General features: G+C 35.4%; 1 protein-coding gene across 2 annotated transcripts in view; it reads right to left on the bottom strand.

Annotated features, from left to right (window-relative positions):
* Positions 1 to 5,579: 5,579 nt before the first annotated feature.
* The window catches only part of Vmat (Vesicular monoamine transporter), a 34,886-nt gene continuing 15,466 nt past the window's right edge, over positions 5,580 to 24,999 (bottom strand). The window contains exons 3-11 of one of the 2 annotated variants that reach the window (XM_066403131.1): positions 19,826 to 20,002; positions 19,388 to 19,538; positions 16,677 to 16,735; positions 13,939 to 14,205; positions 12,968 to 13,069; positions 12,685 to 12,911; positions 10,067 to 10,250; positions 8,056 to 8,189; positions 5,580 to 6,891 (exon numbers count right to left, since the gene is read on the bottom strand). In XM_066403131.1, the coding sequence (XP_066259228.1) occupies positions 6,823 to 6,891; positions 8,056 to 8,189; positions 10,067 to 10,250; positions 12,685 to 12,911; positions 12,968 to 13,069; positions 13,939 to 14,205; positions 16,677 to 16,735; positions 19,388 to 19,538; positions 19,826 to 20,002 (1,370 nt within the window). In that variant the 3' untranslated portion in view covers positions 5,580 to 6,822. The remainder of the gene's footprint in view (positions 6,892 to 8,055; positions 8,190 to 10,066; positions 10,251 to 12,684; positions 12,912 to 12,967; positions 13,070 to 13,938; positions 14,206 to 16,676; positions 16,736 to 19,387; positions 19,539 to 19,825; positions 20,003 to 24,999) is intronic. The other variant, XM_066403130.1, reaches the window with a different exon arrangement.

Genomic DNA, 24,999 nt, shown 5'->3' with positions numbered 1-24,999 from the left:
AACTGTTTTTGATTGAAGAAAAAGTTCAGATATGAATAATCAATTAACTTTAAGGGAAAAAATTGAAATAGTGCGTCTTTCTGGTGACAATGACAGAAGTGTAAGGGAAGTGACTAGAATATTTAACACAAGATATCCTAATCGACGTCCGATTACTAAAAGTACAGTGAATCGAATAAATCGTACATTTAATGAAACTGGAGCCGTTGATAGATATTTGTTAAAAAACAACCGTCCTGGAAATAGAAATGAAGTTGATACAGAAATCGCAATTTTAAATTATTTTACTAATAACCCACATGCTACATTAAGAATAGCAAGTTTAGATTTAAATGTACCGAGGGAAAAGATTCGTCGATGCCTGAAAAAGAATAAAATTAAGCCATTTAAACCAAAATTTCTGCATACTTTGGAGGAAGGAGACAAGAACAGAAGATTGGAATTTTGTTTGTGGGCGCAAGGGGAGTATCAAGATAACAACAATTTTCTAAAATGTATTCTATTTAGTGACGAAGCTACATTTACTACTAACGGGATAGTTTCTTCACAGAATTGTAGATTTTGGTCTCATGAAAATCCACGCTGGATTATCAACTGCAAAAGTCAATATTCCCAAAAAGTAAATGTTTGGTGTGGAATAATCTATGACAAACTTATCGGTCCATTTTTTCTTGAGGGCAATATGAATTCTGCAAGTTTTTTAGAACTATTGAGAAATGAATTATCCAATGCGATTGACAATCTTCCACTATTATACACAAGTAACATGTACTTTCAACTTGATGGAAGTCCTATACATAACGCGAAAATTGTTCGGCAGTGGCTAAATACAAACTTTCCCAATCAATGGATCGGACGGAATAGTCCATTAATACAATGGCCACCCAGATCACCGGACCTGACCCCTTTAGATTTCTTTTTGTGGGGTACTCTTGGGCAAAAAGTATATAAAAACCGCCCCAGAAATAGAGAAGAACTATGCATAAGGTTGAGACGCGCCTGTGAAGAAATTACTCCCTTATCTCTCAGAAAAGTAATGAGTAATACTAGAAGAAGATACGAGAAATGTATCCAGTTGAACGGTAGCTTAATCGAAGCAAGTGTTTTTTAAAATGAATTAAATCTCTTTTCGTTACAATTTTTTTTTCACATTGAATCATTAATTAATTTAAATTAAATAAAATTTAATTGTTCTACAACTTTTTTATGGATAAACATTTTTTAACGAAATTTGAAATACAGCCATTTTGAATAATTCTAAAGTTATTACTGAAGCTAAATTTAAAATAAAAAATTCCCTAATGTCTTTTCTTAAAATTTCGTCATAAGAAAGGGGCAAAGTAGACCTTAGATTTTAAGCGAGCGTAACAAGAACTTGTCACAAAATAGAGTTTTTGATGCCCTACAACATATAAAAAAATGATCAAAATCGAACCACAAATAAAAATTTTACAGGGGTGTCCCGCTCTTAAGTGGGTCACACTGTATATACCTATATTTTTAATTTATTTGCATTTAAAATGTTTAATGTATTTTACTATTAGTTTTTTTCATTTTTTTCTTTTTTTATTTATTTCTATACTCGTCAGGAGCTACGACAGAGAATACAAAAACCGCGAATGTATTTAAAAATAAGAGGGAAAGTTTGTTTAACATTCAGAGACATTTAAGAAAGTGTATTTTAAAACGTACTGAGGTAGGTGGTGGACACTACCAGCATTTGAATTGAAGTTTGTCATTATCACAATTACCAATAATTGTTATTGTTATTTATTGTTGCTTTGATTACTTTTTCTACCTTTCGATCTTTTAAGAATTAAAAAATCACAGTAAAATACATTGAACCTTTTAAATACAAATAACTTAAAAACCGATAGATATATCATACACAACCTAAATAAGAGTAAATTTTCTCCGTAGAATTGAGCGTTCTTTTAAATTCTTAATTTGTTTTAAGCATGGCTCAACAGATAAAAAAATATGTCTTAAATTACTTAAATAATAACGTGAAACTAGCGCCCTCTAGGAGTAACGTCAAAATAATCTTAAAATTCGTAATTCTCACACCAAAAAATATAGAATTACCACTTTTCAGATTTATACTATCAAAACTTTCTTAATTATTGAGATATTTCAGAACAAAATTTAAGCTTTGAACATACTATAACTACTGTTAAACTAGTGACATTGGTATGAGCCATGTTGAGCTCAATTACAATATTTTGGTGACTAGCATCTCCTCTTTAGTGTTGGTCCATGACTCACCCTGTATATAAAAAAATGTTAGTTGAGCGCTACCTATCTTTAAAGCGCTGTAATTCCCCTTTAAGAATCGCCCTCTAAAGTACATGCAAGTTATTCCCGGACACCCTGTACATAAACTCGTGACAAGGAACACACTTGGGTGCTAACTTTATGTACGTAAAGTTAAATTCAAAATTGAACGAGATGTAAGTGAAACTTCCAGGAGGGGTCCTTTAGTTCTATTTTGTAGGTAAAACTCTCGGGAAATGTCCCCTCAAAGAGGTCAGATTTTTCTAATTTCAGTTTGGACCAATCAGCATCGATTTAAACTTTCCTGGAAATTCTGCTTCCCTTGCGGATTTTTTCCAGGGCTTTTGGGGTGCAAAACATATTTCTAGTCTTCTTTGGGTTGCTAACTCTCTTTGGGTTTCAATTCGACCACTTTCTGAAACGTTTGATTTGTTGCTTTATTGTGATTCGATTCACTTTACTTGCAATTGTGTTACTGAATGTTGCTGACGCTTTCAAATAAAATTGAGTTTCATAACTATTGCGAAATATGCACAGGAAGGGACGACGCTTTCTTTCCTCCCTTTTCTGATAACGCTCATTCATCATAGAAGGGAGTTTTTGCAATTTTTGCGTAGGGAGTTTTAGAAATTTACTTGCTAATACACACATTATATCTATGTCTTAATCGAATAAGATCTTCCTGGTCCATGTTACTCTCTGTAACACTTTAATCGAACAATACTATGATATTAAGTCAAGTACATCTCAAAATTGTTCATACTTTTTTTTCTGACTTAAGAAATCGTCCCCTGAAATATATGCACGTATCCTCGGACAGGCCGTAGATGTACAAAATACTCTAGAAATTGAAGGAGCTGCAGATGAGACTTCTAGAAGGGATCCTTCAGTTCTATTTTGTAGATAAAGCTCTCGGAAATATCCCCTCAAAGAGGCACATTTTTCTAATTTCAGTTTGAACCAATCAATTTAATCTTTCCTGAAAATTCTCTTTTTGAGGATTTTTACCCGGGTTTTTGGCGTGTTCAATTCACAAAACACAGTTTTTAGTGACACTTCCAAACATAATTTAGTTTCACAAGAGCTTCCTTTCCTCCTCTTTCTAATAATTTTGACTGCCTAAGGAAAGAAGTTTTCGCAATTTTTTACGTAGAGAATTTTAGAAATTTACTGAGTCTGTGCTAACACGTTCCTCGAAAGCCTTAATCAAAGGGGATGTTCCTGATCCCTATCGCTTTTTGTAATTATAGTGTAATCATTTAAATTTCAAGTTTAATAAGCTGTGGAATTTGTTGAAGAGAAGAGCTTAAGTCGACTATCGTTTATGTATATTTGGTTACCTAAGTAATCTACGTCGTTTACTAATTTTTCATGCCGAAACGCTTCTTTCGGAGACATTTAGCCAATCATTATTTATTATTTTGATTATTTGCCATTCGGCCTTTGCATTTTTTCGTTTTCCTTTCTTTATTATTTTATTCATTTTATCCGTTTTATAAAAAATTGGTCTTTTTTAAGACCACAGCATCGTTTGTTTAAATTCAGATTCCTGTACCTACCGCAAAACGGTGTTCACGGACGAGCAAAAAACACTTATAATTGAAGCCTATTTTCGTAATGGACGTCAAATTAATGGAGAATGGGTTCATGAAGTTCATCCCTTTTTAGAGAATTTCGTGAAAATTTCCCTGAAGTTGTAACAGATGAACTGAGCTTCGCAAATAAACCGAAGTATGTTGTAAATTTATTTCGTGAAACCGGCAGCATTCAGAGAAAGTCAGGCAGAAGAAGACCAAAAAAAAACGAACTCCAGACACTGTAGAAAATTTAAGACAGATAATGCATGAAAACCCGAATACTTCCTTGAGGAGATTGCTGCAGCAGATCGACTTGTCTTATGGTACCTGTCTCAGAATTCTCAAAAAGGACATAAATTTGTTTCCCTTCAAAATGCAAGTGTTCCAAGAACTGCGGCCTTTAGATTATGAAACGAGGATAACTTATTGCACCTAGTTCAATGAGACTATGAATAACAATCTTCTGGATCTATAATTCTTTAGCGATGAAGGCTGGTTTCATTTGTCGGGATATGTGAACTCTCAAAATATGCGAATATGAAGTGCAAATAATTCTCATGTATTTCAAGAATCTCTATTACATCCACGAAAAATTGGAGTTTAGGTTGCTGTCTCCCATATACGTTTAATTGGACCAATTTTCTTCAACGAGAGTGTACAGCAGAGCGTTATCAAAATATGTTGGACGAGTTCATTAATCAATTACACCGTGACGAATTACAACAGGGTGATTTCCAACATGATGGAGCAAAAATTCATACAGCTCGTACAACCTTAGATTATCTAAGAGAATATTATCAATCGTTTAATAAATTTACATAGAGTTCTTGACAATGTCTTCGAGAGTATGAAGTATTGGGTAAATTTGTGCATTGAAGTAAATGGACAACATTTTCAGCAATTATTGTAAATTTTTCAAACAATTAGACTTGTGTTGTTAAAACATAATCTAAATGTTTAATTAAAATTTTGAAAATTAAAAGTAAAAAAGCAACATAACCTCACTCGGCTCCTTTTTTTTTGAGGAAAAATCTTCAAAAGACGTCCAGCCTGTTGTCCCGGCGGTTGGATAGTGTGGGATTCGCCTACTGGGCCTACCCACTAAAAAACCTCGGACTCCACTTGTCCTGCGCCGACCCGGAACTGTCCCGAGAGATATAACATTGATGAAACACTCGGCGCCTTCATCAAACATTTATTTTAACGTCATTTTGTGGCATATGATCAAGCTACGACCTACTTTTCATCTTCTATTTCTCTTGTGCAAAATTCCACAGCTGGCTAGATGTGAAATTTGAGTGATCACTCGGTAGCTCCACCGAACATTGCTATAATGTTAAGTCAAGTGCAACCCAAAAATGTTCACACTTCGTATACGCTTTCGCAGACATTTTACGAAATTGGAGCCAAAGGTATTGACGAAAAATGGTACAAATAACCTATAGCGTTAAATACAAAAATAGAAATAGAGTGACTATTTGTATTAGAAAACAACACGTCTTGCATTGTAGGTAGATCGGTTTCTACATTTTTGGTCGATACGAAGTGTGAATTTTCTGGTTCAAATGTTGAAAAACTCTAATATTAAAGGTCCAGTAGATTGTTGGAAATTCGGCTTGACTCGGTTAGGCCGTTCCATATCAGTGGAAGTGTGAGCCAACGGTTTTAATGTTGATTTGGACCAAACCCGAAAAAGTCGATGAAAAGAATCATTATCGGGATTTTTTAGTTAACTGAATTTATTTGATACTTGCACCACTAACAGGTGTTGTACATACATCAATACATTTAGACAAACTACCTTAAAATTATTTTGCCTTCATGCTTTGGCTAACTGAGATAAAGTTCTTAGAGTTTTAACAGCTAAGCATGCATTTATAACATCGAATAACATTCTAAATCTGGGGGACAAACTTTAACAGCCTCCCATTGTGTCTTTTAAACATCTAAAATGTTCTACGCTACCGATTGAATCAAAGAATTGAAGCAAAAATCGCTTAGATTTTACGATATTGCCCAATTATTGTATTTCGGACCCTCACCAGCTTAAAATATTTTCAACATAAATAATCAGGTCAGAATCGATTAATTAGTTGTGGATTATTGTCTACTCACAATAACCTTCCAAGGAGACAAAACTTTTCTCCCATTGAAGTAAAAACATTTGATTAGCGGGACTTAGATAGGGAATACGCAAAATTGGTAAATATAAATACAATTAAATAGCAGCAGCATTATAACAGTATTAGGTCCCTTGCCCGATCATACTCCAAATTAATTGAGACTTGTCTTTAAAATTTAAAATATACAAAGTCCTTCAACGTCACGATTTTAACTTTTAAAGACGCACAAAAAGCCTCTTTCCGGGGTAAATGGCGTTTTGATTGGCCCAGCAATTCTCTTTTTTCAATGTTTTTTGTCAATATTAGTTGCTACATTACGGTTAAATAGACATCGAATAGTATGTAATTCCTAAATATGACAATCGCATTTTTGGGTGTAGGTGGAAGAGCTTTCGGTAGCCATTAGAATGTTCCAACAATCTAGAACCAAAATTTAAGGGACTCTTATTGCCTCGCCCCTTTCCTTGTGAGGGATGAATCCAGTGCAGCCATTCACTGAGGTTCACACGAGGGCCCTTACGGAAGGCAAATTTTGAATTTTGATTGAGTTGCTGCTTCCATCCAATATAAATATCAAGAGAGCTTGCACCATCTATGTGATTATAGACAGTCAGACATATAATTAATATTTTTCTTTTTTTAAATAATTAATAGAGGAAATTAACATGTGTGTCCTTGTTCCATGCTTCGGTTTCATATACAGCGCATTTGTACACTATTCCATTAATAAGTCCTCAAATTGTTCCACAAAGCACTATATGGAAAAATCAAAAGTTGTTATGAATTTGTGACGCTTTTATACAATATCTTTACAAGAGTTGAATCCATCATGCCGCATCGCATTTGCTTTATTCCTCTTCTTCTTCGTTTTGGTAAGTGACGTATCTAACTGACGAGTGATCTCCTGTGATAAGTGACTGAAATATAACACGTTTATATGTGTAAGTACGGGAAAATATGAATTTTGTTATATTTAAAAAAAGGAAAAGTGGCAATGGCGGGAAGTATCCATTGTCTCAATGGAGCAGGGCCGCTCAGTGGATTTTTCCTCAGAAAGCTTATTAAATGTTGGAATAAGGGAGATCCGAAAGGAAGATTTTTAGCTTGCGAAAAGCTTCGAATGAACTCTCTAAAATCAGATGTCAGAATTTGTCGCGAATTTTCACTATTTTGGCAACTTTTCAGCCTTTGAGTGATGATATCGTCGTGAGCAGAATCTAAATGAGGTCTCTGTGAGTCTGCACAAACTGTCGTATAGAGTTCTGAGATCAAAGTGGTTTAAAATCAAAGTGTCTCCCAGGAATCCAAGTTCAATACAGGACCCATATCAATCTCGAAAATATTCTCGTCATTCATATTATCAACAATTCAACTGATGTATCCACTTTTAATAAATTCGACAGAACCCACGTCAGTCGGTTAGGGCAAAAAATAGCACATCAGAAATTTCGTCAATGTCCTGAAATTTTATTTTTTCTCTTATCTTTTATATTCTGAGATAGATGTTCATTTTAATATTTATTTTGAATTTTGAAAATATCCCTAAATCAAGACGGATTGAAGTGGCAAAAATTACATTTCCGAAATTCCTGGGCCTCAATTGAAAGTCAATCCATAGTTGTGGTTTAGAGTGAAAAACAGGATTTCCAAAAATGTCAAAATTTCACATTTCCTCCTTTTTGAGGTTGGCGGTTTACTTTTGGAACATTCAGTAGTAAATTGTATCAAACATACTTATGTACCTACATTAGGTATTCCTAATAAATTTATCTGCGCATAGAAAATTTTTTGACTGGGGAAATTCAAGGATTGAAGGACAAAGCAAAAAAGAAATAATACAAAAATGTAATTTATCATGAATAAAAAAATTTGTCAGTAGCATCTGTAATAATTGTTATCTTCAAATGCACAGCATGGGCAATTAAAAGCAAAACTCAACATTAAAAAGGAATAGTAAGAACATTTATTGTCTGTAACAACAAATAATAACAAAAACTTAATCAGGAAATAAACAGTTGCAAAGGAATTTACAGAATTAGTTAGTTCCTTTTTTAATTTGTGGTATGTAACACTGCAATTACCTTTTTCTCTTCTTTTGTAGGCGGACTCTTTAAACTGATCAGTAGCGGCGCGTAGAGGAAATCGAGCATGGCAATTCCGAATAGCATCCACTCGAAACCGATATTTTTTATTAGTGTGCCGCTCAACGCAGGACCTGAGAGTTAAAAAAATACATATGTAATGTGATAAACATATATAAACAACAGGAAAATCACTAATAAAGCAATACAAGTTTTGTAGTTTGGTGTGGAATTTTAACTTAAAACCAAATTCAACATGAAAGAATCCGGCATGATATAAAATATATAGGGTGGTCCAATTGTTATGAGCTACTATTGCTATCTCTAAACCGTAAAAGTTACAAGTTCGATTAAATTAGACAAAAGTTGTCAAATTTGATGACAAGCTAAGATCTTGAGGCACTGTTGCCAAAATTTGTTCAGTTTTGGAAGCATTGGGAAAAAACGAAATTTTGCCGAAAACGTTTTTTGTAAATAAACCGAACACTAAGGATTTTCGAAAAAGGGTTTTCTTACAACATTTTATTGGTTTTTAAAGCTCTTGGCACTAATGTTGAGTTTTAGAAAATATCACTTTTAGTTTCTGAGATATCGGCACTAACTTCAATTTTTTAAATACGGACTTGGATTAAATTCAACAATGACCCGGATCACAAATTTAATTTCTTATTTCAACAGAGGTACCTAATTTATTTTGTTCTACATTAGAGTTTTAACATTAGAGCAAAATAAAATTTATAGTTTCCAAAAGACGAACCTAAAAGTATAAAAAACGAAACATGTTTTCGGCAAAATTTCGTTTTTTCCTAATACTTCCGAAACCGAACAAATTTTAACAACAGTGCCTCGAGATCTTAGCTTGTCATCAAATTTGACAACTTTTGTCTAATTTAACTAAACTTGTAACGTTTACGGTTTAGAAGATAGCAATACTGGCCAATAGCAATTAGACAACCCTATATAAATATGCAACTATGTTGATGAAGCTTTGGTGACTCCTCTGTGATTGTAAACCGCACATTTCTGGAAAATTTTATGAATTTATGGAATATTATTACTATTATGGAAATCGTTGTTAATGTTGGAATGTTTTCATGGGGAAGCAAAATCACGTTCAAATCTCAATAAGGTATAAAATTAACGGGATATTGGTGTATTGGCCCTTAGGTTCCTTGTATTGTGAAAACAAGATTTTTGTGTTTCCAGCTATTTGTTTTTATATCTAAAACTAAAATAAAGATAAACGTGCGGGGAAACTAAACCTTTTAATAAGAAGGGATTTAGAGTTTTAAAGACTGGGGATTCGGTGGATGAAGGAAAAAATATGTAAAATGTGGAGGTGACAATGCTGTTATGCTTTCCTATGATAAAGTGACTTTACCGCACAGTTTTAGGCAAATATCGAATTAATTGGTATAAAAACAAAAGGCTCTACTGAAAATAAACATTATAATATCAGTACCGACCGCAAACAATTCTGGTAATTGCTTTCTCAAAACTGGACTTCATAGGTAGGTTCCACATAATTAATGCAAATTTCGAAAAGTACGAGTGCATGTAAGGTACCAAAATCTAAATACCTATGCAAATATAGGCGCTTTTACATAATTTCCCCACATTTACCGTATCAATTATTATTAGTGTAGGTATAATAAGGCACGGGCAGTCAATTCACGCGATTACATAACACTCGTTTTGCTATTTTTTACCAACACTCATTCATTTTAGTGTGCGGTCGTTTCGGCCAGTTTTGGTTACGATAACGACCAACTGACCATACGATCGAGCTCAAATGGGCGTTCTCTGCAAGTGTTACATAGCGGAATCTTACTTCCTGCTATGATTTTTTGTCGCTTAATAGTTCAATAGTAGTTATTGTCTGACCCACTGCCATAGAAATCGGAATAATTGTTTTCGTCGGCATTTTTTTTTCACTTACTAAGTAAGCATTTTTTAATGTCCGGTAAAAGTAGAAAGTACCTGTGTTACGTGGAATCCAACTGAAACTCACCAATGGCAAACCCTAAACAAAAAGCCACATCTCCGATTGCGTAAACGCTGCCGTATACTGCACTGTGTCGGATGTCTACCAGATAGCCCAGTTCGGGCATCATTGATGAATCCACCATGCCGATCGCAAATCCCAGCCCAGCATTGGGTACTATCAGATGGTTCATGTTGGTGGCTAATGGAATCTGTAACAAGCGATAATAACACAGTGAAACCTCTACAGGAGGTAACATTTAACTTGGGACATTGCAATATCTCGAATAGTAAGCGCTCTAGGAAAAAATGTCTATTACGAAAGTTTAATTATTTCGCGAAGGAAATATCGATGCTAAAATTAGTGCCCCTCTGCTCCTCCCTAAGAGGGGGGGATGGGGGTAAATTTTGATTTCTTAAATGGCATCCCCTACTTTTTATTGCAGATTCGAATTTTACGACAAAAAACACGTAGGATTTCTCTGCAACAGTTATTTCGAGTCACGATAAATGGCGCTTTAATCAATGAAATTTAATTTTCCTTTCGCTTATGATTTACCGGAATGTTTGGTGAAATCTGCTTTAAAATCAATGTAAACAAAAACTTTTTGCGGTTAGTTTTTAAAGTGCTCAAAATGATGGCCTTTAACTTCAATGCAGTTATTAATCCGCATTTCGAACGACCGAACACCACTGAGAAGTGCATCTGCTGGACGCGCTGATGTGTTATTAAATCCGAAATAAATCTGAGTAAAATTAGTTGTTGATCGAGTTATTTCTTTTTTTTATGCTTTTAAACCAAAAATATAAACAAATAAAAATGTGTAATTTTTCTTTATCTCCAACAATGCATGAGGATAAGGTTTTTTTTAAACAGATTTCACCAAACATTCCGGAAAATCATAAGCGAAAGGAAAATTAAACTTCGTTGATTACTGCGCCATGTATCGTGAGTCGAAAAAAATGTTCCCGATAAATTCTACGTGTTTTTTGCCGTAGAATTCGAATCTGCAATAAAAAGTAGGGGATGCCATTCAGGAAATCAAAGTTACCCCCCGTCCCCCCACATGGAAGGGCAGATGGGCACCGATGCATTTGAACCATTTTGCCCCATTTTAGCACTGATGTATTTTCTCCGCGAAATAATTAAACTTTCATAATAGTTTTTTTTTCGTAGAGCGCTTATTATTCGAGATATTGCGATGACTGAAGTTAAATGTCACACCCTGTATAACACACTGCGTCTAGAATACTGTATACTCATTATTTCGGATTTTTTTGCCATTTAATGCCTGATAAGAGTCAATGCGATATTTTCTTTTAGATCTAAGTTTCAGGACAGGAACAGAACTATTTAATTTTTTTTTGTAAAAAACACATGTGGCTTCACTACTTTTGTGTAAGTTAAAAGTCGCTTCAAAATCACACAATTGCAAGACAACACTGTTTGAAACGCTAGATCCTGCTGTGAGATATCTGAGCAAATAAAGAGCTCGAGAAATTTTTGGACTTTTGTTTTCTAGATATTCCGGATCTCGAAGTTTCTCGAAATATATTTGAAAAGTTCTTTTGAGTTAAGAAAAGTCTAGAATAGATAGCAAAGTTATAAAATATAACCTGCACGAGTAGTAGAACTGAATAAACGGTTGGAGGTTTTACTGGTAAAGTAGTAGGCAGTTGCGTTTTAATTCGTTAATTTAAATTAAATCCAATATAATTTAGGTGAATTATGTTTTATTCAGGAAGTCTGCCATTTCAAGAAAAGTATCGAATGGACAATATTAAAATGGAATATTCGGGACCCCCCATCATATATGTGTGGGATTCATAAGTCAGATAGCTTTAACCCTTTTGTATATATGTAGAAACTTCTCTATTTTTACGACAAAGTCGAGGTACGATCAGGAAATCTCTGAGTTGTACATAGAGATAGTGTTAATATTGTTAATTAAGTTAGGCCTGTTAGACCTAAGATGAAATAGCTGTGAGGGTGTTGATGTGCCCCTATAGGACACCCATGTATGTCGCAACCGGGTTAGAAGTATTTTCGTCAATTAAGAGGGTTTTGCAATCGTTATTTTCATGTGATTTTGATATTTTATGATTAACGTCTAACCACCCCTCGTCGATACTTGTGGGAAAGGATAGCCACTCTTTGTCGGCACTGGTGAGGAAGTGCAGCCGCTCTTTGTCGACATTCATGAGGAAGTACCGACCAAGAGCTATCAGTACCGCTGCAACATTATAAATGTATAATTGCTCTCTAGCCAGGGTACGATACTGTTTTATTACCCTTAGTTTTAGTATTTAAAAGCGCCCCGAATCTAGAAGGTCTTCTTTCTTTCGAGTGGCTCATCTGAACCTATTATCTGCGAGCAGAAATCTAGTGTATCTGTTAATATCAATAAATTCTATAAAATCCTAGACAACGTTAAAAAAACTTACATATGTGAATATTTAAACTCGAAGAGTCAGTAGGCATACAAATGTTGGGATTTCTGATAAATGACACTATGCCCAATCAAAGAGAATTTAACTGGACCTGAGGTCATTTTTGCTCGAAGTTTCAGTCACGTGCATAACTATCGCACGGCTGTTACCTCTGCTGAGAGTGGCCAAGTTTCTAATTCAAAGCTCAATACGTACACACATAAGACATATTCCTATGACAATCAGCCCTATAAGAGCTGCAAGCCACCGACCCATTTTATGGCCCAAAGGCCCGAATAAATTTGTTCCTATAAGGTATGAAATACTGGCAGGCAGGAACGTTACGCCCTGTTTCCATCGTTCGGCGCCCATGGTGTCCATCATCCAAATGGGCAGAGAGGGTTCCAGCATCGCGATACCCATGTTTGCGAAAATTATTGCTCCTGGAATTTCGTCCAAAATATCGGTGCATTTTTTCGATGACACGTCGGGTACTCACCTGCGGCAATCATTATGTAGGGATCCATGATTAGAGACCTTAAAGAGGGTGGATCTGATTCTTGATGGATTACTGCAGGTTGGAGCATAAGGAGTTGCAGTACTGGAAAGAGATAACATTTGTTTTGGGTAGGAAAATGATTGTTTGTATAGTGAGGAATGCACTTTTTGTATTCATTGAAGGTGCTTGTACAGTGTGGGCAAATCTCGGTGTTTATATAGGAAATCTCGGTAATTAAAGGAGATAGAGAAAAAAAAGTTAAGTCTCAATAATACTGAAACGATTGTTCCCTTTCAATATTATTCAGTCAGCCAGTCGATTGAAAACCCTAAACAAAGGTCCGTTTTTATCAAATCCAATGGCTTATCGCAAATCGTCTCATTTTCCAGGCGTTCTTTTTCCCATTATCACCAACATTCTATTTAGAGCTCTATCTCTCCAGTGATGAAGGTATCTATTTCCATATCCCTTCGGATTAAATCCCTTTAGTCGTGTTTTCATTTCATTAAGAATCAGATTCTCATTATGACCATCTCACATACTGCTCACAAAAAAAACTAATTTTATATTTTAAGCAAATTTGATTTTACTTTTCAAACTTTTCAATTTGTGGCTTTTATGTAAATAGCCTTTCATTCGATCTTCCATTATATCGGTTAGGAAATAAAAAGCGCGAATAAAACCTGTAATCGGATCGAGGAAGCTCTAAAGCTCGCTCTAAACCCTAATAAAATCACACTGTATGGTAACTTATTGCATCTTAAATAAAAATCCAATAAAGTTAAAGCTGCAAATAACGCTTTGTAAAGGAAAATCACTAAGCAAACACTATTATCAGTCCTTTTCGAAGGAAGACATCAGGCGTGAAATACAAAAGGCCCAGCGATATTTTTGCAGCTCTAAGGTCATTTCAGATTTCGGAACGTAATCATGCATCAAATGAAGCCTTGTATACTTTGAGGGATACTCACATCCATCGGCAAGTGCCAGTGCTGCCAGTATTAGGAAGGGGGCTGATTTTCCGACGAACTCGTACATGAGGCCCCCGAACGGGGGTCCTATTAACACCCCTAGGGCCAGGCCTCCTAATGCAATACCCATCGCGTTGCCTCGTTCTTTGTCATCTGGATAGCGCTCAGCTAACATTCCCATTCCAGAGACGCTCGAACATGACGAACCGATGCCTTGGAGGGCTCGGGCGATGAACAGCACACTGTAACTTCTTCCAAATGCAAAAACTAGAAATTAAAAATTGTTTTCTGTGAATAAATTGTAATATATTGTGAATTATCTCGAAAAGACACAATCTATAGAAAAAGCGCCTAAAAAATTTAAAGATTTTGAAAGTTTTACTATTCGGTGATGTTTGGAAATATACAAGGTGAGTCACAAACTAGCAGATTACATTTATACATGTCCTACAGATAATGCAAATAGTCTAGAAGCTATTGTATTCTAACAGAATCCTGTCTTTAATGTTATGTGTTTTTAATAATACAAACACCTGACTACTTTGTCCGATTATTAGGTCGCTGATTAGATTTATTTAGATTAGATTAGATGATAGTCATCAAGTATCAGTGTTAATGAGTGATTACCTACTCTCTACTACCTCTTACAAAAAAGGAACGTATAACGTTACTTATCGTTAGATTAAAACAGCAAAGTTCTTTAATGTTTCGCTTCCGAATTATTGCCATTTTCGAATAGAAATCTATAGTTTTAGGAACCGTGTGTAAATGCGAAAGAACGGAAAATCGCAAAAATACAATTCGCTTCGGAAAGCGACAAGCAGCAACGGGTAATAAACAAATGTTGGATACCTAATTGCATTTTGTTTGGAGATCCATACTTTAGGCAACAAGTAGGTACGTTCCAACTTAGATAATACTTTTTGTATAAGATGGACTCCTAGATCACCAGATTTGACGTCCCTTGATGATTTCCAATAGAACCATTTAGAGCATAAGGGGTGGCGAATGCAGCAAAATCGTCAGATTGAACTCATTTGAAATGAATTTGTGAGAAATTTCATAATACGTTTTTTAATAGGTTGTGTATTTTACAAGATAATTCACTATTTTCCGACTTTTTATACGCAGTGTCTGCGGTTGCTGATTTTAGTAGCTAATGATTTCTTTCCTCATGGCACCTTTAATCAAAGACTTTTTTGTTACTCGTTCGTTAATACTATATTAAATTTCATAATAGGCCAAAAAAATACCTCGTAGCACACGAGCGTGAAAAATTGCTCATACGCTCCACATAAGAGCGTCTATCATGTGGCAAGACTGGGAGAAAGTAGATAACCCTGAGGGAGACTATAATAAAGGTCGAAACTTTGGGATTCTATCAATTCCTGCAGTCTCATTAAGCCCCGTACCAACAGTATATTGCCACCTCTGTAGAATTTGTGGGAGTTGGTCAAGGACGAAGAGCAGAAGATGAATTTTTCGGTTTTACATTCTAGTGGGTCAAAATGCCAATTGCAAGCCCAGCTCTCTTTTCAATTTTAGTTTTTCATCAAACATTCGGAATTCTTAAATTTTACAACAGCATTTCGTATCGCTTAAACATGCATAAACTTTTCTTTACTTTAAACGACTTCGCATCTCTCACGGTTTTTCAGATTCCTATATGCTTCTCCTGGAAACTCTATACAATGTGTATACAAAATAGCGCCCAAGCTTTTTCGCATGATTCTGTAACTTCAGTGATCCAGAGAAAAAGAGATTTCGAAAGTTTTTTGATTAGAATGTTCCCCAATATGAGGCCGTATTTCTTTTAATTTTGGCAGTTATTTTGCGTAGTTACTTTTCCTGTAAAGACAAATTTTCAACTTATAACTTCCGCATAATAAATTTTCCTTTCGAGACCAAATTCGCTGTAGGACACCCCCTATGCTTTCTCGCCCCTAATTGCCCCATCCATACGAAATCTCGCCCCCAGCTATACGTGCATAGTTACAACTCGTGAATAAAATAGTTTCCTAATTAATTTATTAATGAATCTTCTAAACATAAAGGACGTTAATTGAAAAACATCCGGCACTTTATGGTAAATTTAAAATCTTCATTGTGAGTTAAATTAATTATTGGATTCCCCGTTCAGATGTCATCAGCAGCAACCCTCGAGTGTTCATTGTTGTTGGACCGATCGAAATTCGACGTTGCATCATTAAACTCGAATGTCACGGAGATGTTGGACTGTTTCGAGGGTAATTCAAGCCCATTTTCATTCATTTTTCCTTATTTTTTGATAAATAATGTGTTAATAATGTGTACTCCTCCGTTAAACCGGGCCGGAGCTAAAGACAAACAGAAAACTTTGATTCGGAGTAAACAAAAAATTTAATATGTATTTAAGTGCATTTTACAGGGTCGGATCCCTGTCCCTGACATCAAGTGAGTATAAAAACTGGCTCACATAAATTGATGGTGCTCAATTTGATTACCTGGGTGAGTAAGGGAGCACTTTGTGACAAGACCGTGCTCTAAGTGGTCCTAATCGAATTAGACTGGGACGTAACGCGAATTAGGTCGACGTCGATACTAATGGAAATCTCACTGACATATTTAACTCATTAATTAAATATTATATTAAGTTGAGCAAACACCTGGTGGAAGAGTTGCCCCAGTTGATTAATTTATTTTTTTTTGTGCAATGTACCCTTAATCAGTTCTTAATCAAGAACGATGACGCTACTTACTTATCGTAGAAAGGAACATAATGATGAAACCTGCGAACATGGGGACACTGTAGCCAATTCTGGAAAATAAAATAAGCAAAGATGAGAATAGAGAAAAGTCATTAATCTTAATTTGCGAGAAAACGAAAATGTAGGAGGGTACATTTTTAGATACTACCGAAGGTTGGAGTATGAGTTTCCGGATATCCGGTGTACTAACAGATACAGATTTGAGGGGTCCTGTTACCACATTAAATTTACATTACAGTTTTAAAAGACTCCCAATTTTATTCCTAGTTATTCTAGGTGTAGCTCGTTATTCAAACTTCATGGGCCACATTCCAGAATTTTATTGTTAATTATTAAATATCGGACGTTGTCTTATTGTGGGCTCTAAATTCTGGAAATTATTTTTCTCACTACTAGCTTTGAATTTATTGGGTCTGTTGAATGACTGTGAAATAAGTTTTCTCGCCTTTTTTTCCAAAATAGTGGAATAACAGGTTAAAAAATGACACGTGCTATATAGCGCATTATTTACCGACCGAGTTATAATCGATTATAACGTCACTATTCTTCCCATTCTAGTTTTATTTATGGTTGCCATGACAATAAAAGTCAAATGAAACGTCACCATTGACTCGAAACTCCTTAATTTTTTTTGTTTAGGATTTAATTTTTGCTTAATTTAGACAATTTTCTTGTAATTTTATAAAATCCCGTTAAATCTAGTAATGGTAAAAACCCTATAACATAGAAGTTGTGAAGTGCTTATGGCCTTCTCTTTTACATTAGTCTGTTATACCAATTCGAGGGTGAGTACGAGGATCTCGAAAACCGCAAGAGATATAAAATTGGTTAAATTGGAACAACTGTGTGCTGTGTGATATTGAGTCTCTTTAAATTTCAGAAAATTTCGAATATTTCCTGAAGTATCCAAGAAAAATTCAGTATTCCGATTTTTGTGTTTAGTAAATATTTAAAACACTGTGCATTTTAGTATGAAAAAAGGAAGACATCCTTAAAACTTTCTTTTAGGGATAATCTAAATAAGTGCTGTGAATAGTGGTATAAATTGAAAAAATGCACACATACAGTTAATAAAAGCAATAAATTGGAACTTCAACATGTAAAACTGTAGCCATAATATTGTTTTTGTCTCAAAATTTGAATAGTAAATGACAACAAACCTTTTCCATACTTTTGAATGCAGAATCTGCTTTTGAATTCGTTGAAAAATATTTTGCAATACTCTATGCAATATCCATAAAAATGATGCCTAAACCATTTCAATTTAAAATTAACGTAATCGTATCGTAATAATAGACAAATCAAAACATAATAGTTATAAGATAATGTAAATTTAAAGACAAAATTAAGATGATTTTTCAACAGTTTCATAGGTTTCTTATTTCTATATTTTTTTATTTTTTTGTTTTGTTTTTTAGTTTGTTTTGTCTTTTATTTTTTAAGAAAGATTTCGTTCGCGTGCTTACTAAAAGTGAATATTATTCTCAGTTAGTTATAACCGAAAATAATGTGTGATTTCACCTTCCCAACTGCCCCTACTCGTGTGTGGAGCTCTATTCCCAAATAAAGTAATCCGCTTTAAATGTATACAACATACAGGGTTACCAAACGAAAACTTTGCAACTCAATTTTTAGTATTTAAAATGAAAATATGTAAAAATTCTCAGACCAGTCGTTTTTTTATTCGAGGAGGACAATTTTTTATTGTATTTTGAACCCTTCGACTTTTACGCCTGAACAGGAGTGACAGTTATTCCCAAAATTTTTAATGGGAAGGGACATTAAGTGATACCTCATTTTAAAGGTATTTGTAAGGTATTATAACCTCTAAGTATGAAGTCACTACTATTATCCTCGTTGATATGATAGTTTGTTAAAGTCTATAATTCATTTATCATAATAAGAGCTGCAGACTTCAATATGAGCGTAGAAAGACCTTTAAACGTCAGATATCACTGAATCATTTTAACAGAGGTGAGTTTTATTCCTCAAATTTAAAAGGGGCGTTTTTTATTTGTAGTTTTTCCTTAAAGAAGGTGGATAATTGAAAAAAGCGTTCACATTATTTTTCTCGTCAATTTATTAAGTGCTAGAAATGACCACCCTTTACCTCTATACAGTAAAATAAATTTTGTTAAAAGCGTTGTCTTACGTTACATAAAATTTCGGGTGTAATAAGATGGTATTTATGAATTTCACGATTAGGGGTAAAACTCACCTGTGTCAAAACTATTCAGTGATATGCCACTTTTAAAAGATTTCCTACCCTCATTTTGAATTCTGCAGTAAAGTAGATTAATAAAGTAATGATTAACTGAAAGCTTTTTTCCTCCACAAACTTTGGCAAGCTGTCATATTAACGGTGATAGTGGCGATGTTTTCTAACTTGGAAGTTATAATCACGGTATAATTATTTTTATATTGAAGTATTGCTCGACACTCCTTCCCATTAAAAATTTGGGGGGTAATTCCCATCCCTATTCATGGGTTCAAGTTGAAGGGTTGAAAATACAATAAAAAATTGTCCCTCTGGAATCAAAAATCAACGGATCCAAGCATTTTTACACATTTTCATTTTAAATATTGAAAATCGAGGTGCAAAGCTTTCGTTAGGTCACCCTGTATGTCATATATGTATATGTTTAAAGTCTGTATCATAAATATTGAACGCTTGCAATCTTAATAGTAATATGAAAACTCACTTGTGAGTTAACGGTCCTACAAATGGGTTAGCCACTAACTGCACGAATGCCTTCGAAGCAAAGAGCATTCCCACAGCGACAGTTTCATCAACCAAATCTTCATGCTTCTTGGTTTTCTTGGACTGGGTCTCTTCCAGTTGAGTCAAATTATCTGAAAATCACATCATTTAATTAAAAATATTAATCAAACTCATTCTGTTCGCATATGGCCGATTCGATAGCTTAACGTTGCAAGGAAATTATATAATATCGCTTTGACTTGATAAATGAAAAGCCCACCGCGTCGTATTTTTCTGCCTTTCAGACATACATAAAAGACTCGAAAAAATGGAAACAAAGGGGTTCCCCTTTTATGCGCGGTTTTGCAGAAATGAGGACGAAGGCCTCTTTATCGTTTTCGTTTTGTCAATCGAGTAGATAGCAATACAACAAACTTACCATAATTACTCGTGGTAGTATAGAACGACTCGTTAAAATCAGGACTTAGCTGCCTAATTATGTTGATGTATTTGTCACAAGGAGGTTGCTTGGTGGTGGTGGTGGTGATCACCGGTCTTCCATCCAATGGTGCGTCTGGATGGTCGATATCGTACAAGAACTCGGGGATTATGGGGACTAAAGAAAATAAATTACATGTTTAAATCGTGTTAAACCCATATAAATGTATAATGCATCCGACCGTCAAAAGCGGAATCGGTAAAGATTTAATCCATTACTCTGGAGCTGTAAACGATAAGAACCGTCCAGTTTATAAGGCCTTCGGAAAGGCGTCATGCATTGCAAATGCCATCTTCGCCAAGTGGCTACCGAGGTTGATGTTTACTCTCCACTCTTATCAACTTAATGGCTCGGGTTATTCCTCGGGAGAACCAGGAGATAACTAAAACGGAGTTAACAAATGCACTCATAAATTTTTAAACAGGCTGTCAACGATCTCAGGGTGATTTTTCACACCGAGAATCCGGCCAACTAAATGTACAATCTGTTGATTCGTTACCCGTGCTTCTTGGGGAGAGATATTTTATTCGTAATATTTAATTCATTTTGTTCAAGATAAAATTGTAATTTAGGCAGGATGCATCGACAGATTTTCAGCTGTGGCAGGAGACCTTCAGTCCGAGATGTACTGTTATTTATTTAAGTGTAAATAGAAAGTTTGGCTATCTAAAGCCTTTTTCTCTAAACGAAAATAGCCTACAGAGATTTATACGCTCGGGAGATTTCTTAAGATGTATTTTAAAAGTACCTACGTAGGCACCTAAACCCATATAATGCCTATTCGAGGCGTTCGGGAAGAAAGATTCAGGCCCACATCACCTAGAAGAAACGCACTCCTGAATATCTCGACGATGTCAGTATTTGATGAGGAGAGATCACGAGAGTACCTAATTCTTGCACCTATTATAACACATTTTCCCACGATCTGAACACCTAATTAAAGCACGAGGGACAAGTTACGAATTTAAATCCAGTAAAACTGCACAACGTCTCAAAACCCTGAGGAGCTTAAGGCAAATAAGCTCTATCAATTTATTTTATTTATTATAGCGTCTTAAATTTGCTCTTTGTATTTTACCAAAATAGGCTTCTATTATATGCTCTATGCTTTCAAGTTCCTTAACTTATGGCAGTGCAACTCAATTGATTGATTGATTAAGAACCTGAGATGTCACTCAATATAGCGTGTTTTAACAAAAATACAATTCAGCAGGACCCTTCATAACATTACTAACGTCACAATATAAAGTGTTGAGGTTCCTTCGATAAACGAAACCACGAAAACAACAATTTGGTTTACGAAAGTGGACTGTATTAATTTTCACTTATATAAATAATGATAAAATATTGGTCTAAGTATGAAGTGGGAGTTTGCTTAGTTGGGAAGATTACGAGTTACGTTTACGATCACATATCTAGAGCGAGCACTGGTCAAAGAGAGTAAAATTACTGCGATCATCCCTTAAGTACTAAACCGGAGGAGCTCCAATCAGGGGCACACCAACACCAGAAGCCCTTACGGGCAATGGTCGCGCCTAAGATCATAAATCGCCGCCATCTGGCAAATACCTATACAAGTCGCTTTCATTCAAGTATTGCAGATCCGCCGAACTGCAGATCGCGGCAATGGTCCAATTTAGAAAGCTTCCTTTGACGAGTAGCGTATTTCTCAGTGATAAAGAGCCCTTCGATATGGCCTGATGGGTGCGATGGTCTAGCGCCCAGATGGAATTCTCCAAATACGTATCGATACACATGGGCGTAACTTAAGGGATGAAAGTACAAAATAAATTAACTAAGCAAACTACACCAAGAAACAATAACCTAAAGTCCTTAACATAAAGAGTGTGTCAAGAAATCCAAATGCAGAGGTATAGAGATCCCAAAAAGGAGCTAAAAATACTCGCTAAGCATGAAATTTTCGAGACGATCTTAAGAAGCTAGTAGCCTCCAGTTCCTCAAAGTATCTCAAAAATCTTAAATTTAATTAAATTTAAAGAAACTTGAAAAAATTTCACAAGCGATTTACAAAAACTCTATGAGCCTGAATGCGACCTGGAGAACAGAAGAGTGACTTCTAATATGCATTAAAATTGTACTCTCTGTTATTCTAATGAAACTTCTTTTTATGAGAATTTTTAGGTGGCGTAAAAGGATTTAGAGGGTCGTACCGTTCCGACATCAAGAACGTTTGAATAAGGCCCCGATATTCAAAATAGTCTCATAAGAACTTCAGAATTCTTGTAAATACACGTGAAAGTATCTTAAAAATTTGAAAAAACCTGAAGTATTTTTTAAGAACCTAAAGACCCCCAACGTTTTGCGGAGCAGCTCAAAAACTCCTCAAAAAGGTTTCCTAAATCTTGAAAATACTCCTCTGAATAAATATCAAAAACCTGAAATTTAAGTCTGTTTTTGAAAGCATTTCAATCTGTTAAGAACTCGGCGAGAGAGTTTTTAGAATCTAATCCTCCTGTAACAACTTCTAGAGAGTTTCAAGGATGATAATGTCTTCAAGATGGACTCATGTTCCATAAGATTACAACAGTGGATCCTCGGAGTGCCAACAACCCTGGAAACGACCACCTCTATCTCAAGAATCTAGGAAACACTTGTTTTCAAGCATTGACACAAACTTTCAGAGCTCTTTAAACTGTCAAAGATCCTCGATAGAGTTCCTAAGGAATCATCAACTTTGAGTATTTCCAGAGCATCTTAGACATCATCTTGCGTTACTTTAAACTCGTCAAAAGAGTCCTAAAGCTGCAAAGGCTTCAACAGACGCCAGGAAACCTTCAGGAGAGCTCCTTCGTTCTGAAGAACATCAAACTCTAGCCACGAGGATAAGTCATCTTTTTGTAACTATACACTCCAACTCTCAAAATTCAAATGGTTCCACCTATAGGTGTAGAAAATACAACATCGAATGAGTTTCAGCGGAAGAAGTTCAAGGCGTGAAATCCTGAAATTAATTATTGTTTCAGGGGACAAAAAAGAAAATCTTCGCAAAATATGACGAAAGTAATACGCCGTTCTCGTGAAAATATTACCATCAAAGAAGCCATTAAAATCCATTAATGAAACTCTCATACTAAAAACATGAAAATTGAATTCAGACTGTAGGGCGCCGCATCCTGTGCGTATTTGAACGTTCCAAGTAATTGTCATCGTAAAATTCTACTATATTTTATCCACTTGTCAACTAAAGTGTAAATTATACATATGAATGGTTTAGGAAAAGCGACTAAATACAGACCCCCGTCTAATATCAGAGGACGGTCTGGATATGGGCGCACAAAGGGCCTGAATGGCGTAGGGACTCGCGCCTGGATAAGTCTGGAAAGCAGTTCCCTTTTCATGTTTAATGCAATAATATTAGCGAGCTACGACGGGAAGATAGAGAAATTTGATGTTACCGAAACGGTGCTAGATAAAATTGTCGAAGCGAGAAATAAAAATTCGACCTGTTTGGGAAAATTTAAGGTTGTATTTTGCTGTAGACAAACCGGCGATTGTACAACGAAAAATAACTTTATGCCTACGTTTATTTTATGTTGTACGATTCTGCCTCGTCGAGAGCTATTCTAAACGGTCAGTTAATTAAGACTGTAACTTAAATTGAAACTGCGTCAAGGCCCTGCTGTAATTTAAACCCCTGTTCCAACATCATAATCTATTTTGAAATCAATCTCGAGTACCTTCAGTTAATAAGCGAAGTGCCTCCTTATTTGCTTCCAGCCTTCCAGGGCTAGATTGCTTGTTAATGGGGGCCCATTTTAGCCTAATTTACATCCCTTCGCTTTGCAAAATAAAAAATGATCGATCTGGGACAATATTTCTTTCTCATACTCTTTTAGTAAAGGCCCAATTACTAATGTGCGGTTGATTTAGACATCAACCTAGTTGCGATAGAAATTGGCCATTACCGAGGCTCTATTTCAACCTTCCTATAGAAATTAGCCCGGAGTTAACGTTAACAGGGCATTAATAATTTGGCCATTATGTGACTGCTTACTGCATGAGACAATAATTGGCATGTATACTATGATTATACCTCACCGTTAGTCTGAAGCACCGCGTGCTCGTAGAGTACGCAAAAGTTATCAAAAAGTTTTATACTAAGAGCCCAATTACTAATATGCGGCTAACTTTAACATCAACCTAGTTATGATAGAAATTCGCATATGCCAAGGCTCTATTTCAGCGTTTTTATGGAAATCAGCTCGGAGTTAACGTTAACAGCGCATTAACAATTTGGCCCTTAAATGAACACTTACTACAAGAAGCAAGAATTAGCGTGTACGTTATGACTAGTTCTCACCGTTAATCTGAAGCGTGGACTGTTCGCAGAGTACGCAAAAGTTATCAAAAGTGACATTGTTGTCCTAGCTAATCAATTCAAAACTACGACAACAGTGTCAATTTCGTTAAATTTTGCCTTCTTGCAGAGCGATGGCGTCCCTCCGACAAGTGCAATTTCATACTTTCAAACGACATCCATCATGCAGTGATTATCAGGGAAAGGTCGAATGGGCGATGCATTGAAGCAAAAGAAATGCCTAAGAGAGTAGCTGAGCAGCATAATGGCTCCATCCGCAGCGTGAAATATAAAGAGCCATAAAATTATAGAGTTTTATTCACCCTAAAAATGAAATCCCTATCAAACGTTTTAGATTATATATAATGACCAGAAGGCTTTACACTGAAAGCAAAATTTACGAGTAAGACTTTATTACGACATTAAAATCAAGTTATGAATCTCCAGCGGCAATCAAAGCGTACATAAAATCGACTAATGCAATTATTTTTTGAAGGAAAAAGGTCTTTGTGGAGCTAATTGTGGACTTTTATTCAGCTTTTAGAGACTCCCGGTATCATTTTATTGGGACTTTTCGCACAGTGACGTACTGTCCAACTAAGTAAGTCAAAACCTTGCTGCGAGTTGTGCGAAAAAGTTGATGACATTGAACGGACCTTGTGCCCTAAAATTACGACAGAGAATGCCCGAGAATGTTCGAAATGCGCGTGCGTGATAGCCCAGTTGCCAAGAAAATCTTATGAGACAATAAATCCAAAAGGTAAAGAGACAAATATATTTATTTTTATTGCTATCT

This window comes from Euwallacea similis, chromosome 28 (genome assembly GCF_039881205.1).
Source record: "Euwallacea similis isolate ESF13 chromosome 28, ESF131.1, whole genome shotgun sequence".
Classification (NCBI taxonomy): Eukaryota; Metazoa; Arthropoda; class Insecta; order Coleoptera; family Curculionidae; genus Euwallacea; species Euwallacea similis.
Note: the sequence above shows the minus strand (reverse complement) of the source record. Positions and strands in the feature narration are given on the sequence as shown.